General features: G+C 46.3%; 1 protein-coding gene across 2 annotated transcripts in view; it reads left to right on the top strand.

Annotated features, from left to right (window-relative positions):
- Window positions 1-11126: 11126 nt before the first annotated feature.
- The window catches only part of PLEKHA2 (pleckstrin homology domain containing A2), a 56464-nt gene continuing 41603 nt past the window's right edge, over window positions 11127-25987 (top strand). Inside the window, exons 1-3 of one of the 2 annotated variants that reach the window (XM_045997226.1) lie at window positions 11128-11390; window positions 11741-11835; window positions 22635-22798. In XM_045997226.1, the coding sequence (XP_045853182.1) occupies window positions 22658-22798 (141 nt within the window). In that variant the 5' untranslated portion in view covers window positions 11128-11390; window positions 11741-11835; window positions 22635-22657. Of the gene's footprint in view, window positions 11391-11740; window positions 11836-22634; window positions 22799-25987 lie in introns of both variants that reach the window. The other variant, XM_045997227.1, reaches the window with a different exon arrangement.

Here is a 25987-nt window from a genome sequence, read left to right as displayed (position 1 = left end):
TATAATTATTCATGTATAGGTTTTTGTGTGATCATGTCTTCATTTCTTTTAATTAAAGATTTTATTTATTTGAGAGAGAGAGTGTGTGTGCAAGAGCATGAGTGGGGGGCAGAGGCAGAGGGAGAGGGAGAAGCAGACTCTCCACTGAGCAGGGAGCCCGACATGGGACTCCATCCCAGGACCCTGGGATCATGAACTGAGCCGAAGGCAGATGCTTAACTGACTGAGCAACCCAGGTGTCCCTCATGTCTTCTCTCTCTAGGATGAGTGCCCAGGAGGGCAATTACCTGACCATATGATAGTTGCATGTTTACTTTTTAAAGAAATGGCTGAACTGTTTTCTGGAGGTTGTACCATTTTACATTTCTACCAGCAATGTATCATGATCCAGTTTCTCTTCATCCTTATCAGCATATGACATTGTGGCTATTTTTTATTTTAGCCATTCTGATAGGTGTGTAGTGGTATCTCACTGCGTACAATTTTTTAGTTTTTTTTTAAAAGATTTTTATTTATTTATTTGACAGGCAGAGATCACAAGTAGGCAGAGAGGCAGGCAGAGAGAGAGAGGAGGAAGCCAACTCCCTGCTGAGCAGGACCCTGAGGTCATGACCTGAGCCAAAGGCAGAGGCCTTAACCCACTGAGCCACCCAGGTGACCCTCACGACGTACAATTTTTTTTGTATCTTTTGTATCTTTTTGTATTTTTTCCATTTTTATTGAGATGTAATTGACATGTAACTCTGTATTAGTTTAAAGTGTATAATGGGCGCTTGGGTTAAGCATTTGTCTGACTTTTGATTTTGGCTCAGGTCATGATCTCAGGGTCCTGGGATGGAGCACTGCATTGAGCTGCAGGCTCAGTGGGGAGTCTGCTTGAGAATCTCCCCTTCTCCTTGTGCCCCTCCCCCCTACACCCTGTAGTGGGCATGTGCCTGCACGCTCTCGCTCTAAAAAAATAAAAATAAAAAATTTATTTTATTGTACACAAGTACAATATACTTGTACACTTTAATATATATGCTTATATTAAATATATGTATATTTATAATATATTACAATATATAATATATGTATAATATTTATATAATATATATACATATAATATACAAAATTTGATCAAATAAATTGATGAATATAATGACCAAATCAATATATATTGCCAAACGGTCACCACAATAAATTTAGTTAACATCCATCACCTCACATAGCTACAATTTTTTTTCTGTGATGAGAACTTTTAAGATCTATTCTCTTGGCAACTTTCAAATATACAATACAGTATTGTTAGCTATAGTCACTACGCTATACATTATATTCCCAGAACTGATTTATCTTGCAGCTGGAAGTTTGTACCTTTTGACCACCTTCACCCATTTTCCGCCCACCCCTCCTACTCTGCCTCTGGAATCACTAATCTGTTCTCTGTTTCTGTTTGTTTGGTTTTAGATTCCACATATAAGTAAGATCAGACAGTATTTATCTTTCTCTGTCTGACTCACTTCACTTAGCATAATGCCCCCAAGACCCATTCATGTTGTCACAAATGTCAAGATTTCCCTCTTTTTTATGGCTGAGCAGTATTGTGTGTGTGTGTGTATTACATTTTCTTGTGGGATAGCTTATGCTGGTATCTCTTTGAAGTAGTGATTTTGCTTCCTTTGGCTATATACCCAGAAGTGGAATTGCTGGATTGTATAGTAGTTTTATTTTTAATTTTTTGAGGTATCTCCATACTATTTTTCATAGTGGTTGCTGCAATTTACATTCCCACTAACTGTGCACAAAGCTTCCTTTTGCTCCATGTCCTTACTAACAATTGTTATCGTTTGTGTTTTTGATAATAGCCCTTCTGACAGGTGTGAGGTGATGTCTCATTGTCGTTCTGATGTGTATTTCCCTGCTGAGGAAAAATGTTGAGCATATTTTCATATACCTCTTGGCTACTTGCATGATTTTTTTTGAAAAATGTCTAATTTTTCATCAGATTTTTGGTTTTGCTACCAAGTTGCTAATACACACACACACACGATATTTCATATACATATGATATTTTATATATAAATATATATGACATTTTATAGATATATTCTTCACATATTTTGGACATTAGCTTTTTATCAAATACATGATTAGCAAGTATGTTCTCACATTCAGTAGGTTGCCATTTCATTTTATTACTTTGCTGTGCAAAAGATTTTTAGTTCGATGTAGTCCCATTTGTTCATTTTAGAGTTAAATCTAAAAGCATCATTGCCAAAAGTGGTGCTAAGAGCTTACCCATTATGTTTTCTTTTGGGAGTTTTATGCTTTCAGGTCTCCAATATTTTTAGTTCTACAATTTTATTTTCACTAACTTTTTATTTGTAAAATCTTTTGTATGGGCATGGAATTTTTTTTTTAGAATTTTTATTATTAAACAGAAGGTACATAATGCACATGATATATTATTTTAAAAAGGTAAAAGAGTGTAAGTGAATCCTATTTTCTCTTACTGCTGCTCTCAGAGGTGGTCTCCTCTGCACAGGCCACCACTCCTAGCAGCAAAACCACATGGAACTTCCCACCTAAAATAAAGGCACCCATCACAGTTCAACCACTTTTTCCTACCCCAAGGTCAGCGCCAGGAATGACAGAGATCGTCTTGAGCACATATAACCTCTGGGAATTTTTAACTTTTCTTTTCTTTCCCCTCTTCTGTTGTCAGCAAATCCATTTACAGACATAGGAATGAATGGAATAAAATAATTTCCTTCTCCATCTCGCTCCTCCTCCATCTCTAATATCATCTCCATTTCCCAACTGTTTCTCATCCAGTGAGGACAAGCACACCTTTGGAAATTAGATATTCCATCAGAAGCAGGAAGAAAGGCTAATAAAGGCTCTCCTTAATGAGGGACTTCGGCTACTCAGCGGCCCTTTCCCTTTTGCCTTCTGTGTTTGGAATTCCATTCCGGAGATGCAAGTTTCCAGAAGGGTGACCTGTAGGTCAGTGCCACAATCCCCATACATCTTTTCAGCAAGCCAGGACTATGACATCTTTTGACATCAGATGGTGGAGGGTGCATTTGTCTATTTATCCAATTAGAACATTCAGAGCATCGTTAAGGATTAGCTGTAAGGATAAATTTAGCTCGTTATTGTTTAATTACTAAATAAAGGCGTTAGCCTGGATTGGGCTTAATTCTCCAGTCTAGTGTTACCCTTACTTTTAATATAGTTTGATAGACATGTGGAGTCATCATACAAATTATGATGAAATTTGAAAGAAGATTCCTGAGCCAATTACCTGTTTCCAGTGAGTCATAATGAGTTTCACTAGACCTCAGGGTTCAAGTTGGTAATCAGGTTCTGTATATCTTTTCTAGTGGCAGGAATTTTATGTGCATGGAAACAAGTTGGTTAAATTATTTTTTTTTATTTTTTATTTTTTTAAAGATTTATTTATTTGATAGATAGAGATTACAAGTAGGCAGAGAGGCAGGCAGGGAGAGAGAGAGGAGGAAGCAGGCTCCCAGCCAAGCAGAGAGCCCGATGCGGGGCTCGATCCCAGGACCCTGGGATCATGACCTGAGCTGAAGGCAGAGGCTTTAACCCGCTGAGCCACCCAGGCGCCCCTGGTTAAATTATTTTGAGAAATATATCCATAGACTGACAATCTGTGGATAAAGTTAGTTCTTTTTTTTTTTTTTTAATGACAAAGCAGCTATGAGATCTCTGAGGTACTTTTAAATTAAAATCTTTTTATTTACTTTAAAATTAAGATTCTTTTCTAATCACAAAATATGACAAGCCTATTAAGGAATACTTGGAAAATTCAGAAACATAAAAATTTTAAAGAATCATCTGTAAACCAGGCGCCTGGGTGGCTCAGTGGGTTAAGCTGCTGCCTTCGGCTCAGGTCATGATCTCGGAGTCCTGGGATTGAGTCCCGCATCGGGCTCTCTGCTCAGCAGTGAGCCTGCTTCCCTCTCTCTCTGCCTGCCTCTCTGTCTGCTTGTGATCTCTCTCTGTCAATTAAATAAATAAAAAAAAAATCTTCAAAAAAAAAAATTTAGAATCATCTGTAAACCTAACTCAGATAGTTATAGGTAGTAACTTTCTAAGTATATCTTTGCAAATCTGGATTTTTTTTTAACTATTAAACACACACACACATTGGTTCTCTCTGGAGAGGACAGCAGTGTTTGGGGAATGAGAGTGGAAGAAATACTTGTTCAATCTTACTCTTTTGCCCCTTTTGATCATTGTACTGTGTGTATATTTCCTATTAACAAAATAATGGAAGGACATACATCTATGTCCAAATATCCTTGGTGCTTTTTTGTTGTTTTCTAATAATCAGTTTGGGTTAAGAACCACTGATATAAAAATGAACTCACTTCACCGACTACCACAGACATCTCTTGGAATGAACTGGACAGAGTTTATTCTAGTTAATGACTTTGACTGTATTCACCCACAAGTACTTCCTAACAGCAGCTCCCCACCCCCACCCAGTAGGATCACTGCTGAGGAATGAATTATGTAACTAGTATAAGCAACTCTGAAGTTAACTTAGTGCTAACATGTGGTCATGGATCCAAAGCTAAGATATCTATCTACTCATTCTCTCTCTCTGATTCCACAGGCCCAATCCTTCCCATGTAATCACAGGGCATCGCTGGGGATGCAGGAATCCAAGCGGCGCACTGTACTTATTCAAACTGACGGAAAAACAATGCCATCAGCATGAATCAATAGGAATGGTGCATTTGGCCAGCAGACTGTTATTTCTGGGGACAGGATGTGCACTCAGTTTTGAGGTTTATTCGTGTCCGATAGCTGTATAGCAATATTTTCCAAACTTTGTTACCAGGAGATAATTTTTGGCACATGTATGTATGCAAAGCATGTATGTGTGTATGTGTACACATGTGTATAAAAAATACTACAGGGGCGCCTGGGTGGCTCAGTGGTTTAAGCCGCTGCCTTTGGCTCAGGTCATGATCTCGGGGTCCTGGGATCGAGTCCCACATGGGGCTCTCTGCTCGGCAGGGAGCCTGCTTCCCTCTCACTCTCTCTGCCTGCCTCTCTGCCTACTTGTGATCTCTCTCTGTCAAATAAATAAATAAAATCTTTAGAAAAAAGAAAAATACTACAGACTGGATGGCTTAAACAACAGAAATGTATTTTCTCACTGTCCGGAGGCTGGAGTCTGAGATCAGTTTGCCAGCATGGTAGGGTTCTGGGGAAAGCTCTTCTCCTGGCTTGCATACAGGTGGCCACCTTCTTAAAATGTTTTTTTGTTTTTTTAAAAAGATTTTATTTATGTATTTGACAGAGAGAAAGAGAGAGAGAAGGCGAGAGAGGAAACACAAGCAGTGAGAGTAAGAGAGGGAGAAGCAGGCTTCCCACTGAGGTAGGAGCCCAATGCGGGGCTCCATCCCGGGACCCCGGATCATAATCTAAGCCAAAGTTAGATGCTTAAGGACTGAGCCACCCAGGCGCCCCAGGTGGTCACTTTCTTACTGGGCATTCGTGTGGCATTTCCTTGATGCACATGGACAGAGGTAGAGATCTTTTCCTCTTCTTATACAGTGACCAATCTTATGAGATTTGGGCCTCACCTTACAACCTCATTTAACTTTAATTACCTCCTAGAAGTCTTATCTCCAAGTGTTTGGTCTTTAGCATATGATTTCTGGTTGGGGGCATTATCCAACATATATATTTATATTTTACTAATTTGATTCTATATACAGACTTTTAAAGGTTCCTCCAAAGTTTTATCTTTTTTTGATTTTACCTTAATTACTGTCCCTTACTGCTATTTCCCTCATCAGATAAAGAGAATTTGCCAGTTTCTTCCACTCCCCATTTTTCCTATTCTTCAGGTTCTGAGAGTTTGAGCTAAGAGATAACCCGGGGTGTTGGCCAGGGTTCTGAATGACGATTCAGAATGTGTGGATTCATCTTATGCCTGGCCATGTGATGCCAAGATTGTATCTCTCTCCTTTAAACCTAAATTCTTCCACCTGTAAAAGGAGATTAATAATCTCTAAACTTGTGTGAGGGAAAAGAAGGAAGAGTTAATAATTTACCATGTAATGTTAGCTCTTTGTAATAAAAGTTTCAAAACGAAATGCAAAGATCTCAATCCAAAGGTATCATGCTATTTTTTTTTTAAGTTTAACATTCTCAGCATTTGTCATTTGTCTTGAAAAACACTAATTCACTCAATCTCAAAGACAATGGTACGAGATAGGTTATCTGTTATCACCACCTTCCCCATTTTATGGAAACACAGAGAAGTAAAATAACTGGTCCCTGACTATGCAGCTAATTAGTGACAGTCTGGATGCAAATACTGACGGCTTGGTGCTGGAGTCCAGTCACTAAACCGTCACCATGAAATCACTGCTTATTCATGACAAATTGTGTCACTTCCTTGCTGAAAACCTTCAGGGGCTCTTGAAGCCTAAAATAATAAATACAAGTCATTAGCTTAGCAACGAAGACCCTCCAGCGACCTTTCTTTCCTCTTTTGTTCCCCATCACAGTCCTCCATCTACTCTCCCGGGCTCCAACTGAACTGTCCTGGCCATGCTTCCCCAAATGGATCCCATGTGTTGTTCCTGCCTTTGTGCTTCCTTGATGCGGTCTTGCACTGGGAGGCAGTGTGTTCTCACACCCCGCCCCCCCCCCCCCGACCTTCTACACCTTACCTTTCCTGCAAAGGTCCTCCCAAAGTGCCATCTCCTTTACATATTTTCTCCCACACCTCTCAACCTGAGCTGGTTTGATTCCCACAGAATTGTATCTCTGTCCATCAATCTGTGTGTACGAGTTTCTGGCTTTTATGATAGTTATTTCTGTATATGTTATATTCCCTCCCAGCCTCAAGGATGAGCTCCTTGAGGGCTAAAATACGCTTTCTAATAGAGCCTAAAATTTTTTTAATTAAAAATTTCAACCATTATTGTTTTTTGAAAACCAGATGTAGGCATGCTTATGGCAAAAAATGAAACATTACAGCAATACATCTCTTAGAAAGTGAGATACGTCATTATAACCCCTCCTTCCTCACCCTAAGAGAACTGTGGTTAACAGTTTGGCATGTAGTCTTCTACCCTTTCTGCATATAGTAAAAATGTATGGTTTTTATTTACGGAAATAATTTTCAATGTTCTGAACAACACTGCAGTGAGGACGTGTGTATATATTCCATATGTATACACTGCATATGTGTACAGACACATACACTCTGTATATATTGTGTGTGTCTTCAGACGAATATCTGGAGCACATATCCTTGGACATGAAATTACCAGGTGAGATGAAATGGAAATACTAAATGATGACAATTATGGAAAATGTGGATGGGAAGGAGCCCTGTGTTAGGTCTTTCTGTATCCTTCACAAAGTCAGTGGTTAAGAGGGAAGGTTCTGGCATCAGGCTGTGCTGGTTGCTTTTGTATCTAGGCTCAGTCTCTATACCTTGGGCGTCTTATCTATGAGAACATAATAGTATTTTGCTCCCAGTTAAGACTTAAGTGAGATAATCCACGTACAACAATTAGCATTTAGCAAGTACCTGGATAATAAGTAAATGCAAGATATCGGTTGGGAGGAAAAATGGTAATAGGTTCACATAATTGTTGAATGAATAGGACTGAAGAGAACAGTAATTTGAGTAATCTTTCTGGAAATGGATGGTACTTTGTTATGGAAACCGACGGTAACTATGAAATGACCAGCTAGTGTTAGAGGTGCAATGGCCTTGGAGCAATTTCTCTCTGTGTGAAATTAACTGGCCTGAACCAGGATCATCCAATGAGCTCTTGAGTCTCACACTTTCCCCATTTGAACTAATGGGCCCTGACTGTTGCCTGGTACCTTATACAATGGGTACCTTTAAGGAGAGAGAACAATGCATTTGCCCAGAGGATGCACTGGCTCCCCATCTAAGGTTATTAGGCCATCTAGTTACCCAGCCATTAATGTTGAAATTAAATAGAAAGTACACAAATAAATGGCTAGAGTATAGTCTACTGTCTAGATTCTTGGGTTCTGGGCCAGAAGTCTCCATCTTCATAGAAAGATTCCTATACCAATACTAGAATACCAGAATATTCTGGGGAAGTCAATACTGGAATATTCTGGGGAAAGTCAATCCTGGGTTCTAGAACCAACTCCTCCCTTAATTAGGTGCAAAACCTTGAGCAAAATTGAACCTCATCTTTTTTTTTTTTTTAAAGATTTTATTTATTTATTTGACAGACAAAGATCACAAGTAGGCAGAGAGGCAGGCAGAGAGAGAGGAGGAAGCAGGCTCCCTGCTGAGCAGCGGGGCTAGATCCCAGGAACCTGGGATCATGACCTGAGCCATGATCAGAGGCTTTAAGCCAGGCAGAGGCTTTAACCCACTGAGCCACCCAGGCGTCCCAAAATTGAACCTCATCTTGCAGACACAATGAGGGGACTGAAACACGTGATGTGAAAGGCTCTCCCTGCTTTAAAAAAAAAAAAAAAAGATTTATTTATTTATTTGAGAGAGAGAGAGAGAGAGAACACTCACAATGGAGCACAGAGAGGACGGCAGAGGGAGAGAAAGAATCTGAACAAGAGCCCGATGCGGGACTTGATCCCATGACCCTGAGATCATGACCAGAGCTGAAATTAACAGCTGGATGCTCAACTGACTGAGTCACCCAGGTGCCCTGAAAGGCCCTTTCTTGACATTCCTTTCCCCACAGGCAGTTACATTTTCAGACACCAGAGCTATTTATTGCACTGGAAATAATGAATGCATAAAATCAGGTAATGGAAGTATTTTCAAAATGTCCAGATCAAGAGATAGCAAAGGGGCTACACAGCAGGGTGCAGGCCCAACTGACACCTGCTTTGTGGTGTCCCCTACAGGAGGGGATGGGGGGAGTCCACTGAGGAACGTCAGAAGTCTGGGGATAGGGGAGTGGAATCGGCAGAGATTGTAGTCTAACTAGGTCCAGGTCCTGGGCAGGGGCAAACAGGACTGTAAACGGGGCTGCCAGTGAAATATGAGCATCATCCAAAGTGCACTGATAACCCTCTTCCTAGCCCAATGTGTTCTTGCCCCCCTCCGGTAAAACTGTACGCATCTTCTCAGGCTCATTTCAAAGTCCATTTCCTTTCTGATACAAGCTCCCCTCCACCTCTCCCTGTACTTATCCTCTGTGCTATTTTCACAGCATTTCCAAGAGGGATACAAGGCTGCCTTAACCTTCTAGTGACACTTGCATCCTCCTAATGAGACCCAAGGCCTTTGGCTCCTTTCGCTTCCCAGGCATCCAATACAGTAGTGCTCAGGAAATATTTGTGGCTCTGTGAGTGAGTGACTCAGGCAGGCCCCATGGGAAGTAGACTTTTATGGGTTTTAATCTGAACCATACCATGAAATCCGAGACTTTTACCTCATTGCTCACACTGGAAACCATCAGTTCCAGTCAGATTTGCTTGGAGCCGGGTGGAATTTTTCTCCTTTTCACGACGAAACCCATAATCTAATTTTAAAATTAAAACACATTTATGTAACACCTACTTCATGCTCCACAGTAATCTAAACACTACAAATGTTAACTCATTTACTTTTCATAACGACCCAGATAGAAACCGAGGCACAAAAACGTTGTCCTTTGTGCAGGGATCAAAGCTAATAATCGGCAGAGCTGGGACTCAAACCCAGTCCATCTGGTTCCAGAGATCACTCTCCTTTAAGACGTTATGTTGCCTGAAACTTATGAGTCGCAAAATCTTCATAAGCAGAAAAAAACTGAGGTTGATATATTTATTTCAAAGGAAAATTTTTTTTTCTTGTGTTCCCCTTTCCTTCCTCATTCGAAGCAAATTGTTCTAGAGCAAAGAGCCTTAGTTTCACACCTGAGAGAACTGGTGGCTCAGTTTTGCTTTGGCAATCAAAATGGAAGAGGAAACTTGTGTGGTTTCATCACTGGTGCTTTCGGGGTGTGTGCTGCACGCAGCCTGTCGTCCTGCTGCCCCCCTCGTGCTCACGGTCCCCTACTCCCCCGCTGTGTTGCCTCAGGTCCTGGAGACTTTTTAGCGTGCCTTTCCCCGGACAATAGTGGGATTTGGAACAGCGTTTCCATCACTCTCGAACAGCCAGTCCCTGTCCTAGAGCCCCAAGCATCTTCCTCAAAGCCTCAAGACATTTGCGTTAGAGTCCCCAGACAGCATCTCTCCGTCCTCCATCCCACTGGTGAATCCACTATGCGTCCCTGTTTCGGACGAAGGTTTTGTGGCTGACTTTATGGATATTTAAATTATCTCCGCACGTGGGAGGCCGGCCTCAGAACCTGACAGACCTGCCATTGACTGACTGTGGGACCCAGGGCAAATTACTTAACGTCTCTGAGTCTCGGTTTCTTCATCGTGAACGGGCTTGATACCCGTTCGGTTGCTGTGTGTATCCAGACGAGATCCTGCAGGGGCTGCCCCGGCGCGTAGTAATTCTCTTAGGTCCCCCTTGGCATTATTTACTTCATGTTTGCTTGTCTGTTTCCCATTTTTTCCAGCGCACCCTCCTGCCCTGAGCGCAGGAAAGGCGTTTTTGCGTCACACTGAGAAAGTCCCTCTACCCCTCGTTAAAACGTCCGGCGCCCGCGGACTCTTCTGGCACATTGACCTGAGACCCCTGAGAATCGTTCCTTCTTCAGACCCCAACCCTGAACCCCTGAACTTTCAGCCCGCGGCCCTAGAAAGGCCAAGGGCTCAGGACCCGAGGGAGGCCCGGCCGAAGTCGCTGGGTGGGGCTTGGGGAAGCAGAAATGGGCATCAAGAGGGAGCCCGCGCGCTCCGGCTCGCCTCCCTCGTTCCGGGATGCCCTCGGCCCCGGGCCCCTTTCCGGCCGCGGACACCTGCTGCCCAGGGCCCGGCGTCCGAGGCGGGCCTCCTCCGCGTGGCAGTCTCGGCGGCCCCGGTCCCACCTGCGCGGCCGCCGACGCCAGCGAGGGGGTCCCGGCCCGCTCCTGGCCCGCCGCCACCCGGGCAGCTCCCGGGCGCCCCGCCCCCGCCTCCTCCGCGCAGCCCGCGGCGCCCGGCCGCGCCCCCTCCCACCCCGCGGCGCCCCGGCACCCCTCTCCTCCCCCGGCGGGCTCGGCGGAGCATTGTACTCACATCCGGGGCTGGGTTTTGCTTTAATGCGAAACGTAATTAACCCGGAAAAAAGAGCCGAGAGACAAGAGAGAAGGAGGGGTGGGGGTGCGGGGAGAAAGGCGAGAGGAGCGAGAGGCGCCGAGAGTTTGGCGGCGAGATAGAGAAATCCCCCGAGATCGGCGGCCCGGCCGGCCGGAGACGCGCGCCCCACCCCGATGTAACCCACCCTGCCCGAGCCCCGGCCGCCGCACGGCGGGGTAAGTGGGGCGCCCTCGCGGGTCGGGGCGCAGCGAGGCGCGGAGGGGCGCGCGGGGGCCGGCGAGGCTGGGGAGCAGGGGGAGCAGGGGGAGCCCGGGCGGGGGCGCCGGGGGCGCGCGGGCGGGGCCGGGTGCGCCTGCCCCGGCGGCTGACGGCGCAGGGAAAGGTCGCCGCAGCCCCTGGGCGCCTCACGTAGCCCCCGGGAAATCCCGGAGGGCAGCCCCTCCTCCAGTCTTCTGGAGCGTCCGGGGTGGCCAAGGTCGCCACCGCCAGGGGTCGGGCTGCGGGGGTGGGGCCGCGGGAGCGGGGGGCGGGTGTTCTGCTGAGCTGCATTTTCTCACGTTTGCAGCGGCGAAACTTCGCTGCGGGTTCTGGCGCTGGAGCACCGGCCTCGCGACGACTGCCCGGGCTGCGGGTAGGGGAGGATAGCGGAGAGCGTCCCAGGCAAGTCCCTCGGGCTCGGATTGGGCCGTGGAGCCCCGTTTTCCTCTTCCCCTGTTACCTTACTACGTGACAGGCCTGCAGTACTCCCCTAGGCAGAGCCCTTCCTTTCCCCGGGTGCAGCCCGGGCCCTTGGGGCTTCTGGAACTCCGGGCTGGGGGGTGGGGGGGCGCGACTTGTAGGAAAACTGTCCTACAACGCAGGTTCGGTGCCAGATTGGGAAAGCACCCTTGAGAGAGCTGTCTCTCGCTCTCACCAACTTCTTCCTCACCTCACACGCTTCCCTTTTCTGCTCTAGTTCTGAAGACTGTTACTTCATCAAACTAACAAAAAAGCAAAAAATAAATAGATTTAAAAAAAAAAGGGGAGGAAAAGGGGCAGAAGAGGCCGTGCAGGAAGGAGAAGTGTATAGGCACCTCCAGAGAGGAGGCGCGGCGTGGCCACCTCCACTGGGGCCTCACACATCTCCTCCCCCAGGCCAACCCTCCCCCCCCACCCAGCCTTTAGCCTAAGGTTTCCTTCCTTCTTCGTGAGTTTGGGTTCTAGCTGAATCTTCCCCTTCTAACTCCTTCTCCCGCTCCTCCTCTTTTCTTTCTTTAGGACTTCAAATGGGGTTTTCCAGAGGAGCGTGAGAAGCAGAAAAGAGGGAGGGGAAAAGCGTTCTACCAGGATGCCAGCTGTGGCTCTCAGCCCGCTGAGCGGTGGTTGCACTTGGGCTGAAGTTCCAAAATTGTACTCATGTTCTTAATATATCTAAGTCAGTCCCCTTTCTCTTCCTTTCTGGAGCTCCACGATTTTTCTTTGTTTGGTGGCAAAGCCTTCAGAAACGGTGAAACCAAAGGTCTGGAAAGAATAGGAGGGTTTGTTTTCTGTTCCACAGTTGCATTTGGTTGACATGTCATGGATAACAAGGATGTGAAAGGCAGTGACGAAGGAAGGCCAGCCTCTGTCTTCAGGGAGCTTACGTCCGATGGCAGACACAGGCTGTCCACGAGTGCCTCGAACACAAAGTAGATTGCTAAAATAGAGATCTGGCATGCTTTAAGAAACCAGGAGAGGCTTTTTGGAAAGCACCATCATTTCAGCAATTTCTCTTCTCCTTGTGTACCGCTTGAAAGTAATGACTTTTGGCATAGCAAAAGTCTATCTTGTAGTCTAGACTGTATGGCCAGTGTGATGTAGGACATCGGCTAGGTGTTAAGCAGGTATTTGTTGAATGGGAGAATGAATGAATGCATGGCTGCAGGTGCATGGATTGTTGGCACTTGTCCGGATGGAAGGGCAAGGAGCAGTGTGGCAGTACCCCAAGCATATAGAAATTCGGTTCACTGAGCTGGTGCGTGTGGGTTTCCTCAGGATGTTGCTTTTAGACCTTGTCTCCCTTTTGTAAGCCCCACTTTTTACAAGGTGTCTGTGGTACCCCTGGTGGTATTTCAGCTAGTTCATGATGGGCGCCTTGCTCACCTTACAGATGAGGGTGATCACCTGGGTATTTGATTTGCACACCACCTGCTCCTGGGTAGAGTTTGCAAGCCCTTCTCTTCCCTCATTGGTGCTGTCTTTTCTCTTCTGTAAAAGGAAGTAGGACCTGCATGTCCCATCTTGTCTTCCTAGTGAGCTGAACCACATTGAGCTCTCTATTTTACTAAGGTTACAGTAAATCCTGAAGACATGTAGGTTTTGGTTGGTGCCTACCTATGGAGAAATTCTGCAGAAGTGGGAAGGGAGAAGCATTGCTCTGTCAGTCAAATCCTCTTGAACAACCAGCTCTCTTGCTTGCTTTCTGGGTGTTTCCTGAAAGTGCTAGAATGCTATGAAGACCCAGATAGCAGGACCACGGTCTTCATGGTGTGCATCTAGCTGGTACTTCATTGATTTCCTGTGTTCTTCATGAGGCAGGTGGACAGAGGGCTTGGAAAAGAGGGTCTGCTTGTTGGCACATTGGACTGCCCGGCCTTTTCTTTCTACCCTGAGCAGTTTGAGTTGCCTTGCTTTCGGTTTTCCATCTGTCTTAGTGAGCTGGATAGGACTCCTGCAATCTAATCTGTGAGGCTTTGGAAAGGAAGGAAGCAGAGCAAATATTATAGTGTGACAGCCTATGGGGAGAGAAGAATCCTAGCCCTGCCCAGTATAAGCCCATCACTGAGCCAGGGAACTGGACAGGGTGGGGAGATAGGGCAGCTGAGAGGTGGGAGGGATGGGGTCCCTTCCTTCCTGTTCTTAGGAGGCCTGTGGTTGGTGCAGTGGGACTATAACTGGAAGACTCTGTTGACCTTTGTTCCGAATCTTGGGTTGCTCTGCCCTCGCATCCCCTGACCCCTGCTTTTAAGCCCATCCAACCTTTTGGCTTTATAATTTATCTCCTTTCTGCAGAGGATTGAAAGCTGAATTGTGCACTTTCACCGTAGAGGTCGAGGTCGCAGAGCTGCTGAGGCAGGAGCTCCTGACACTGCCCAGTGTGGGGCCAAAGGCTTTCAGCCTGGCCCCTGTGGGGTGCCTTTCTGCCCACAGAGGCTGGCAGCTGAGATAAAGATGGTGGGACGCTAGGTCCGCTTGTCCTTTGCACTCTTGAGAAACACCGTAGTTAAACGGCAAAGGCTAGGATTCGCTGTGCCATCAGCTAGGACTTACACTGGGCCAGCCACTTGCAAAGGGGCGCTTCCGCGTTGGGATGCTTCCGTGGGTGAGCAGGAGGCGGCGCGGAGTCCCTTCCCTGGAACCTGATCTGCGTGCCTGGCTTCTGCTTACTTTCAGGATAGCCTGGCCAGGATAGCTCTCGGATTGCTTTTTTTTCCAACCTCCTGGAGAATTTCAGAGATGTAAACTATGATGGTTCTCGGAGTAGAGGGAAGAGTAAGGGAAGTTTATGCCTTTCCCTGTGAAGGATACCAGTGTTCCAGCCTTTTCTCTTGACGTGTGCTTATTGATATTTGAGGGGTAGAGACGGCAGTGCGGCTGCCTGCCCTGTAAGAAGCTGCTTTGCGGTCGTGTGAATGATAATCACGTACTCCTGGTGAGACGCTTCACACACATGCACACACACGTGTCACAACATTTCCCCAGTGCTTCCTCTTCACCAGACCTCCTGTTAAGCACTTTTCACACATTATTTCATTTAATCTTCGCAGCCACCTTGGAAGTAGGTAAAGTGATTCTCTCCATTGTGCAAATCCCAGGAGAGTTCAGTGGCGTCTGACGCGAAAACTCATGCTCTTTGACTTCAGTCCGCCACACGGACGGGTCACCGAAATCAGCACGCCCTTTCCATGGTCCTCTTCTTGCAAGAGTTTAGACCCATGCAGTCACGCCGGTCGCTGTCACCTGCACCTCCTCCTCGACACACCCAGCCCCTCCCCCCACCCCTCCTCCTGAGACAGACACACTTAAGCCACTTAACAGTTTCCCCCAGCACTTTGCAAAAGGCTAGTAGATAGGAGAAGCCATGATGTTATCTTTTCAGTTTTCTGCTGCCCGTGTTTCAGTGGGTCAAGTTTTAAATGAAGATCATTGCTGTGGGTTCCTGTTAGGAAGCCCTGCAGGGAAACGGAATTCATTGGGTTTCCCAACTTGGGGGCGGGGACTGCCGTAATTCTGAAAGTTGGAGATCTCAGTGTTTATAGGCTAATTTATAAACCAGGTGAGGCGACTCGTCTATGCTTGTGATCTCTGGTGGAGCCTTGAGCCAGGGGAAGGCCTTTGTCTCCTACTGGCTCCAACTGCCACCTTTTCTGGGACCATAGATGAACCCGCTGTTAAGAGAGGTCATGACTGTTCAAAATGTTTTTGTTGCTTTTGTTGTCTTTATTGCAGTGGATCAATGTTCAGTTTCTCCAGCCTTTTCCCTGAAATGTGTCCCCTTAAAAATTCCTTCTCAAGTGTCTTTTGCCCTCCCCTCCAGGTTCTAGGGTCCAGTGGGGTTTGGGCTGCCTGTGTCATGGGGACACCTTTTCTTAACCTCCCCACTGCTGTAAATGTTTGCATTCTTCACTCTGCACTTCCGCTGGCAACAAGCTCTCTCTCACATTATTCTCCTGCCTTAAGATTATTTGGCATTTGTTCTTATGACACTTTCCGAATGCAGTGATAGTGTAACAGTAGGAGATAGACGCTCCCACACTTTCTAAGTTATAATCTTTGGTCCATTCCCAAGGATGTGTTTTGAAATAGCTATGTCTGTGTCTTGTGGTTTTTCCTGGGCCTTTGGCGTGGTTGAAACTCCACACGACACACTTATGTATGTTGCAGATTTAAACATGGGTGAAGTGTGCTCACATGGCGGGTGCGTATTCTAGCAATAGTGGAGTGGCTGCTCCTCACCTCCACACCCCGGTTCCTGTCTGCTGTATCACAGTCCTCAGAGACCTCTGATGTCATTTCCCGATAAACTTTCTCCTGTCGAAGTTTAGCAATTTCCTGCTGGTATCCCTCTCACTCACCAAGGACCCTGTTGTCTCCAGCCTCCACCCCAGCGGGGTAACAAGACAGGAGATGGGTTCCTGCACATCCCGTCACCTGCTGAGAAACATCTTCCTGACTTTTTCTGGAGCAAAATCCCTGAAATTCCCTGCCCTGCCAAGGCAAAGTAACATGAAAGAAAAATCTCCAAATGTAAAAAATGGATTAATTCTTTTTTCGTACTTGAGCCATCAGAGGTTACAGTAGATGGTTTCATAATGGGGCCAGTACCACTTAAGGCTTTATCTCTGTGTTATCACTTTCCTTTTTATTTACCTCAAAAGTGTCAGAACAGTCAAGCAGATGAACCTCCCTTGTTTCACTCTATTTTTTCCTGTATCTCCAAACTATACTACTAGCACCTGGTAGGCTCAGTTGGTGGGGTGTGCGACTTTTGATCTCGGGGTTGTGAGTTTGTCCTCCACAATGGGTGTAGAGATGACTTAAAAATAAAATCTTCAAAAAAAAAAAAAAAGACATTAATGATGTAATAACTCTACAGCTTTACTTTAAAAAAAAAACAACAACTATTATTCCACTATTCAGCCATTTATTTCAAAAAAAAAAAAATGCCAGCTCTGTCTCCAAAATTTCAGGAAGGAAAATTCCATTGGGTGTCTCAGTCAGCATTCCTGCCTCATTTCCCCAGAGTACTGGGCATGGTGTGGCATAGGCGCTGTAACAGTAGAGGAATATAATGATCAACGTGGGTGTGAATATTGACTGGGCCTCCAGGGCAGGGGCTCCTCTTATGAAGACTAGAGAGTAAGGAACCAAACCTGCAGCGGAAAGAATGAACTTGTCTTAAGATGATGTTGCAATAAGAAATAAGAAACACAAACCCCACTAGATTGGAGAGTGCCAAAGCCCTCTGGGTAGGTACCTGGCTCTTGGGCAATACTGAAGGGTGGGATGATACTTTATTAGGTTTAACACTTTGGGGCGCCCGGCTGGCTCGGTCAGTGGAGCAAGTCTTGATGTTGGGGTCTTGAGTTTAAGCCCTATGTCAGACATAAAGCTTACTTAAAAAAAAGAAAAAAAAAAAAAGACTTTCAAACACCAAGAAGTCCCAAGAGAGCTATAATTGAGGCAAGGTTTTGCTTGTTTGTGGACTCTGGAGACTTGACAAATTTATTCTCAGCTTCAGAATTTATATACTGGGGCAGGGTGTGTGTGCAGTTAAATAGCTCTCCCACCTGCTGAATAAAGGAACACACTTTCCCTGTAGAACATTTGGAAAATTTGGAAAATATACAGAAACAAATAAAATTTCACCCATAACCCATGGTCAATATTTTGGGGTCTATATGTCAGTCTTTTACTACCCAAATATATTTGGAAATACGAAAATAATAGTTAGAGGATTGAGATCATATTGTAAGTCATATTTTTAAAAAACTTATGATATAGTGAGTTTCTCCTTAATTCATTTAAAATTCTTTGAAAACATAATTTTTAAATGATCGTGTAACATTTCCTTATGTAAATGTCTCATAATTTAATTATCCTCTAATCATTGGGACATTCAGGTCATTTCCACCTTGTTGTTATTATGAATTCTACTGGAGATGCCTTTTTAAAAATTTTAATCTTTATTTGCATCTTAGTTTATTTATTTGGATGGAATCCTAGAAGTAGAATTACTGGGTCAAAGAGTACGAACATTTTTAGCTCTCTTGTTACCTATTGCCAAATTGCTTTCCACAAAGGTTCATGTTCTGTCTGAGGTGTGTAAGAATCCTAACACATCTTTCCAAGTAGGTGACATTTGTTTCAAGCAGCAATCTTCTTTTTATATTCTTGACCCTCTAGTACCTCTGTCTCCCATTGGTGCATATTTCCTCTGGGTCTTGGTCCCAGCTCTCTCTTTTATATAATTAGCCTGATGAAAATGTCAGTTGCCTCAAATCCTATGGGAGAGTTTTATTATTTTTTTCCTTGGCTTAAATCTTCCCCAATAAGGGAAGCTAAGACGTTGAAATGGGCAGTCAAGGAGACATTTGGGACAGATACATCCCAGTGCCCTTCACCTGATTCTAAGGGGGAAGCCCTTGACTCTTCCCATGAGCTTCATCTGGTTAACTGGCAAATGTTGGCTGGGAATCTTGGTTTAATTGACATTTAATCCATTTTCTGCTGCTGATCAGTGGGTAACCCAATGCAAACTCACTTTTTACTCAAAGTCTCCCTTCTACCATAACTTAAATATTTAACGTATTTTCAAGTGCAGTACATACTTAGGAACTATATGCTGAAGAAATCTCAATCATATAAAACTTTCCTCTTTTCTATTTTACTCTTCATTAACATACATTCTTCAATTATTTAGATTATGTGAGGCCATGTTTTGGTTTAGTTTGGTGTGTGTGTGTGTTTGTGAGAGAGAGAGAGAATATGCATTGCTGTATGTGCACATAATTTGATTTGCATTTTACAACGTCCAGGAAGGAAGACAAGCAGGAAGCAAACGTGAAAAAATGTTCAGCTTCACTAGGCATCATTGTATGTTTAAAACTAGCAACAGCTGAAAATGAGAACATTGAATGTATACAAGATTATAGAGATTGTAACAATATATTGCTGACTGTGATGTAAACAGATAATACTTTTAGCAAGCAGTTTTTAAATAGGTCTCAAGAATTGTAAAAGATCATTACCTATGATCTAGTCATATTATTGCTTGGAATTTGTGTATGCTGTTTCCATGTGAAAGAGGAAATAAAGCATAAAAATAAGAATTTACATAGCATTATTTATAATAGTGAAAAATTGAATATAATCTAACTGTCTAATCATAGAGAAATGGCTAAGTAAATTATAGTAAATGCAGTTCAGTAATGTTATGCAACCATTAAAAGCAATGATTATAAAGACTATGTGGCAACATGGAACATGTTTATGATATAATTTAAAATTTAAAAAGGCCAATTATGCGGAGAGGGGCATGAAAAAGCATGCAAAAATGAAAACGACTGGCTAGAGTGAATTTAAAAAAAAATTCCAGCATTGTTATACTGTGATTTCTGCACACAAAAATGGAAAATTCTAAGGAGGTTTGGCAAACTTTGGAAAGAGGGTACTGAGTGGGGTAGACCAGGGTCCTTTCCTGCACAAATCTTCTGTGCTCTTTGTCACCAATGTGTTGTGAAGATTGCACAGTTACTTGCTAGGAGGTTTCATTATGCTCTTAGGGCAGAGGTGAAGGGGCTTGCTTGGGACAGGGGCATCTGATGCTGCATCCCAGTGAGAACACTCGCTTGTCGTCCCAGGAGATGGGGAAAGAGTCTTTGTCAGGGATGGCGCTTAGGACATGGGTTGGGGACAAGTCCTGGGATAGAGCACCCTAGGTCACCCTCCACTCAGTAGTTTTACACTGTGAAACTTGGATTAAAATGAAATTTAATATAACAAGTGATTTTAAAGAGTCAGAAAACAGGCTAAAACTATATAATTGGAGGGACGTAGAAAGAATGGTATAGAGCTTGGCCTGGGTCTTAGTAGGGGTGGCTACTTAGTTTGGGGTGGCTGTGTGTATGCTTGCATCAAGGTGTTTCTCTTCCCTTATGACTCAGTTACTAGCACTTCCCTTTCTCCCCTCACCACCCAGTTGTTGGGGTTGGGCATGGGGTGGCAGAAATCACTGGATTAGGGGGGCCTTTCCATGAAAAAGATGAGGAACCAGGGGGACTTGGAGGACGGTGGTGGCAGGCTGAAGAACAGAGATGGGGGGTTGGGGGGTTGGGAGAAGTAGGCTCCCTGTCCCAAAGCTAAGCCTCTGTTCTGACAAGGGATGAAAAGTGGGGTCAGAATGAACTGACAGAGGATTGGGGGTTAGGACGTCAGGTTTGTGTTTCGTGCGCCATCTTTTGAGTATACTGCTTCTGTGTGGGCTGGCTAGGCATAACAGCATTTCCCTGTGATGCCTGGTTCTCCTGCAGCCCATCCTTCTCCCCTGCCTCCCACATTCTTGATGAGCTCCATGACTCAGCTGCTTCCCAGGACATCCGAGAGCAGCTTTTTTTTTTCCCCCTGGGGCTAGAACCACAGTCAGGAGAAGTAACCAGAATTCTTTTTGTTCTCCTTCCTTTTGACACCAGAAGATTCTCTCCCACCCGTGGATCCGTGGAGATGGGAAGCACCCTCCACGAAAGTAGACTGTTGGGGGATTGTAGACAGTGCCTTCTCTAGCCTGTGACCTGACAAAAAGGCTGGCAGTGATTAGTCCTGTAGGCTGAAAAGGGAACATTTGCAAGCCAGCAATAAGCGGGATGCCGTGCTTACCAGCTGGGTCTAGAGACAGTCGGCTTGGTTACTGCAGTTTATATGCTTTCTCGTAGAGATGTCCCAGGAGTGGCTGTGGTCCTGAAACTTCTGGAAATTCTGTCTCTGTGGCTGGGCTGGCATCAAGGGAATTTGCCTGGTTTTCTTGGGAGATGGGTGAGCTCCCTCATTTCAAAAGGGCACCTATGCAGGGGGACCATGCATGGGATGCATGGGTCATCCCAGCCTTTCTGCACGGGACTCCGATTTCCCCCTGATTCGCTGAGTGGGGAAGCTACATCCTTTCTCAGGGGTATGCTCCTTCCCAACCAGCGCCAGTCTTCCTGCCTTCTTCTCTTTGACCCGGTGTCTGTAGAAGACTTTTCTCACCTTTTATCTCTTTCCTTCCTTTTAACTGTGCTGTTTCACCTTTGTCCTGTATTTGTATTCTTTTGTCCCCCATCGTTACCCAGCAAGTAGCTGTGGGCCCCCTGGCCCATGTTCCTTCTGACTGTCCTCTGTCCCCATCAGCAATCTGGCCTGATCTTAGCCTGCAATCAAGGATTCATTGTTCACTGGTGTCTGTGTGTATTTGTGTGTGTGTGCGCACACACACAATGTCGGGGGCACTTTTTTCCTCGGGGCAGCCTCTCCACACTGCCAGGCCCCCACGGAGGTGGGGCCACACTTTGGAAATGTGGGACTGGCCTGCCCTGGGCCTGGACAGCTCTGGGTGTGGCATCTTGGTATCTTACTTGCTGACCCAGCATTGTGATACAGGCATGGCCTCAAGCCAGCCGGCTCCCCACTTTGCTTAGGGCTTTGGTAGGCTTGGGTCATAGTGAGTTTTGCCTGTTGAAGCCGAGCAGGGCCCAGTGGTGGGTGGTGTCAGTCCTTGAAAGTCAGGATGTCATGTGGTGTTTTCTGATCCTTGTGGGCCCCTGTTCCACCTGTTCTCTGTGTTGCTTATTGGAAAGTGCTCATTCTCCTTGAGGAGAATAGAGCCCCTGCCCTTTGTTTGGCTCTTCAGAGAGTCAGAAGGAAATCATGAGGAGAAAGGAGGCTGACTTGAAGATGAAGCTTGTCTTTCATCACCAGAGACCCTTTGGAGTCAGTAGAAGTGTTCAATGGTTGGGGCCTTCTTCTGAGCCCTCATCCTTCCAGTCATAAATGGCTTTTGGGTAACAGCAAAGTAAAGTAAGTAAGTGAAGCTAGGGCTGAGGGATGTGGCCCTCAGATTTAATTCCTTCACGGAGCTGGAGGTTTGCTGCTGGTGACTGAATTCCTAGCAAAGTTTTATGTGAGAATTTGGGTTGGGGCTTAAATCTCCTCTGAGTTTCTTTATGTATAAAATTGGATTATGCGGGCACCTGGGTGGCTCAGTGGGTTAAAGCCTCTGCCTACAGCTCAGGTCATGATCCCAGGATCCTGGGATCGAGCTCCGCATTGGGCTCTCTGCTTGGTGGAGAGCCTGCTTCCTCCTGTCTCTGCCTGCCTCTCTGCCTACTTGCGATCTCTGTCTGTCAAATAAACGAATAAAATCTTTTAAAAAATTGGGTTATGGTTTACTTTACAAGGCTTTTGTGAAGGGCAATAATAATACCTCGTGTGTACGAAATACTTAATGTGTGCCAGGCACTTAATTCTCACCAAAATCTTAGGAGGTGTAAGTACCAAAGTTATCCCCATTTTACAGGTGCAGAAACTGAGGTGCGGAGAGATTAAATAGCTTGCAGTCACACACTTCCTAAGGGGCTAAAGCTGGAATTAGGACGAAGCCCCTGATCTAGGCTTACTTCCTCTTCGTAGTAAAGTTGCCTGAGGCTCTCGTCAGCACACAGTGGAGCTCAGGAAACAGCCGAGTCCCTGCTCATGCATTTCGCTGGCTACGTGTGGAACAGAACTGACGGAGATTTCCGCGGTCTGGCTGGGGTGGAACATTTGGTGCTCTGGGGAAGGAGGGCGGATGAGAGAGCTAGTGTAGCTTCTCACAGCGGTGAGTCAAGCCAGAGTGAAGTTCCTACAGCTCCTGAGTCCGGGCGCACTTCACCCCGCTCCTCCTCACCTCCCTTCCTCCTGCCACGCAGGGTGATGTGAGCAGAGCCCAGGAATGCCTTATGTGGATCGACAGAACCGAATCTGTGGGTTTCTGGACATCGAGGAGCATGAGAACAGCGGCAAGTTTCTGCGGAGGTACTTTATTCTGGACACCCAGGCCAACTGCCTTCTCTGGTACATGGACAACCCCCAGGTGAGAGGCTGCAAGGGAAGGTGGTGGGGTGGGGGGAAGCCGCCTACCATTGCCTGGGAGGAATACAGGTGAGATTAGCCTAAGGGGCCTCAGCTCCTGTGGGCAGCATCAAACTGAGAGTGAGGAGGGGAAAAAACCCACAACAAACACATACACGCACACAGGGAACCATCCCAGATACTAGCTTGAGGAAAAAGAAGCTCATCTCTCCTGACCCTAGGGGTCCAGGATCTTTGCTTGCACACAGGAAATGAACACTCGCAGAAGGCCAGGGAGGCGGGCCTGGCTGGTTCCAAGCTCCAAGGCAAGGCCTGCTTGCTTTCACCAACCTTGTTATGACTGTGGCCTTGTGGCCACTCCTGTTCTTCCAGTCTGGGGCCCCTCCCTGGCAGAGAATGTGGCCTGGTTCTCTGAGCTGGACAGATGTTGGACTGCTTTGGTCTCCTGCACCATGGAGTCCTAGAACCCTGGGTTGGAGGTGACCTTGGTGGTCACCTAGTTTTGCTTCTTCGTGTTACAGGTGAGAAACTGAGTCTCAGCCAGTAGAATTGACTTCATCAAGGACACGGCCAGAACTAGGACTAGGCCAGACTTGCCTAGCATTTTGTGGCAGCCAGGCACAAAGACGGGGCCCCCTACTTTCTGTTACTGGGTCTGGGAACCCCTGGAGTTGTCACTGGTATGGGAGAAAGTCTCAAGTCTTTTTCTCTGCTGGCTCTTTCCTTCCCACTGCCTTGGAGCAGTTTGGTGGACTGAGGCCCCAAAGACTGGCATGGCCCCCGAATGTCAAGTTCATGGTTCACAGCTGTGTTGCAGCCGGGAGGGTCATGGGGCTCAGATCTGGCTCTGGTTGAGAGACTTGGGAGGAGGAAAGTCTGAGTGTCAGGGGATGGATTTGTGCTTTAAGATGTGCAGTGGAAAAAGATTACTGTGAGCCTCTAGGTCATTATCTGGGAACTAACCTCTAGAGGCCTTTGGCATTTTGTCCTCTGGATTTGATGGCTGAGAGAAAAGAGTATAGCCATAGAAAACTTCCTCGGATTAGCTGCCACTAGTCACCTTCTCCAGGAGAGACTTCACCCTAAACAGGACCGTGCCCCGTCTGTCACCCCACATCGCTGATAACCCGCCTGTTGATTCCTTTCATCTGAAGGGCTGGGTTTGCAGGATGAAGCCTACGTATGGACACTTGGATCCTTGATTTCATCTGGAATGCTTGCCTCTGATAATATTTTGGTTTTGGGTTTGCCTTCTGGCCCGACTCTATCATTTTCCCCTGCCTTAGCTCTGTACAGGTGCCCACAGCTGGGTCAGCAGATCCGCTGTGAAAGGAAATGGTACTGTTGGAGGAGCTTGGGATCAAGTTTTTGTTGCTGTAGACTTGGCTTCGGGCAGGTCAGGGGTGAGCCCCGAGTGACTCACAGTCTCTGGGTCTTATACTCATTCCCTTCCCCTTTTTCTTGCCTTGGGTACCTTCTCCCACTCACCTGTCCTATCAGCTAGGGTAATTCGAAAGTATTTTTCCTTGACTTACTTGCTTACTGCCCTGGTTCCTGCTAGGACTGTTCTTCATCCAAGTGCACTTGCTTAGGGAATCCCGACTAACTGTTGCCAGCCATCTCCCCTGAGAGCTGTCCCTCCTTCGTATCCTGGGCCTCAGGCCTGGAGTCTTGCTGCTAGTGACAGATCGCCCAGGGCCATATCATCACCATCTCAGATTTCAAAAGCTGGCAGTGGTCGGGATGTCCCTTGCTCTGTCCTGCTCACTGATTTGACTGTTCTTTGGTTCTAGAACATGTCCTGACCTTGAATGCTCCGCCATGGTCTGCCTCCCTCGGATCTCTGGGGTCAGCCTCTGCAGCAGGTCCTACCCTACCTAGGGAGCCTCCTGCACTTCCCTGCTGACTCAGCTCTCAGGATGCTCTCCGAGCTTGAGCCTTCCTTGAGTTTGAGTTACCAAATAGAACTCGTGGCCACTGCTGGAGAGTCTTTACATTTTCCCTGGAAGCAGAGATTTCAGCAGCGGAGCAGTAGATCTGAACATCTTCAGTCCTCCCATGGGAGGCTTAGCTCTCTGTTGGATTGGTGGCCCAATAGCCATCCTAGATTTGAGAGTGGCTATTTTTATAAGTTGTGAAATAGTATTAGTGAACGTTAATGACTATGTGGCAAGCACTGTTCGAAAGACTTCAGTGGGGTTTCATTTCATTCTGACAAGTCTAATTGGTAGGTATTGTTGTCCTCATTCTAAAGGTGAGGTGGGTGAGGCAGAGAGGGGAAGAATTTGCCCAGTTACACAACGAGAAAGCGGCAGAGCTGGGATCCTGACCCTGACAGTCTCTGACTCCACTTCCCCTGCCTCTATTGCTGCTAATGAGACCATCGTCTTCATGTTGCTTAGGAGGCAGGAAAGCTTCTGAAGGGAGGAGTCTCTGATTAAGAAAGAGGAGCTGGAGGATGCTCAGAGCTGGGAGGTCCTGGAGGGTGGGGAGCTCCTCTGACTTGGTTTTGATCCATAGTGCCCAGCACTTGGTCCATGTGTGCTCACTGGATGAATGAACACACTCAAGAGGGCCACGTGGGGAGGCTGTCAGAAGGGAGGCCCTTGTAAAACGCAGAGAGCCCGACGCTGCTCTCCGGGGATTGGGCCTCTCTCCTGGGCCTCCGTCGAGCAGAAGATCCGCAGGGGCAGGTGAAGCAGAGTGCCGAGAGTCAGGAGCAGATGGATTGGGTTTGAACCCCAAAAGCAAACTAGGAGGGGTTGGTCTGTTCTGGAGGAGAGAGACATGGCACTGCATTTGGTCACTGCCCATCTTAATTTTTATAGGGAAAAGGAGATGCCCGATACAGTATCTTCGTCAGTAGCAGGGGGATTCTCTCAACCCACATCTCCGATCTTGGCCTGTCGGAGCTGCTTGGTAGTTGGTGTTTATGGAGCCTGGTTTTACTACCAATCCCACTGCTACGACTTACTCTTAACTGCTGGTTATGTTTACTGAGTGCGGAGGGCTTTACGTATAGCATCTCATGAAGTCCTTCCCGGGATCCTGGGACTCAAGGACTGTTATCCCTCTGGAAGTACTATGCAAGGTGCGGGAAGTTCGGCACCTTTGTTCAAGGTCACTCAAGAGCTAAGTATAGAGCTGGAGTTGGGGCCAGGTGGGTGAGACTCCAGTGTCTGCGCTCTTC

The sequence above is a fragment of the Meles meles genome, chromosome 2 (genome assembly GCF_922984935.1).
Source record: "Meles meles chromosome 2, mMelMel3.1 paternal haplotype, whole genome shotgun sequence".
NCBI lineage: Eukaryota > Metazoa > Chordata > Mammalia > Carnivora > Mustelidae > Meles > Meles meles.
This window is presented reverse-complemented; position numbering and strand designations above follow the sequence as displayed.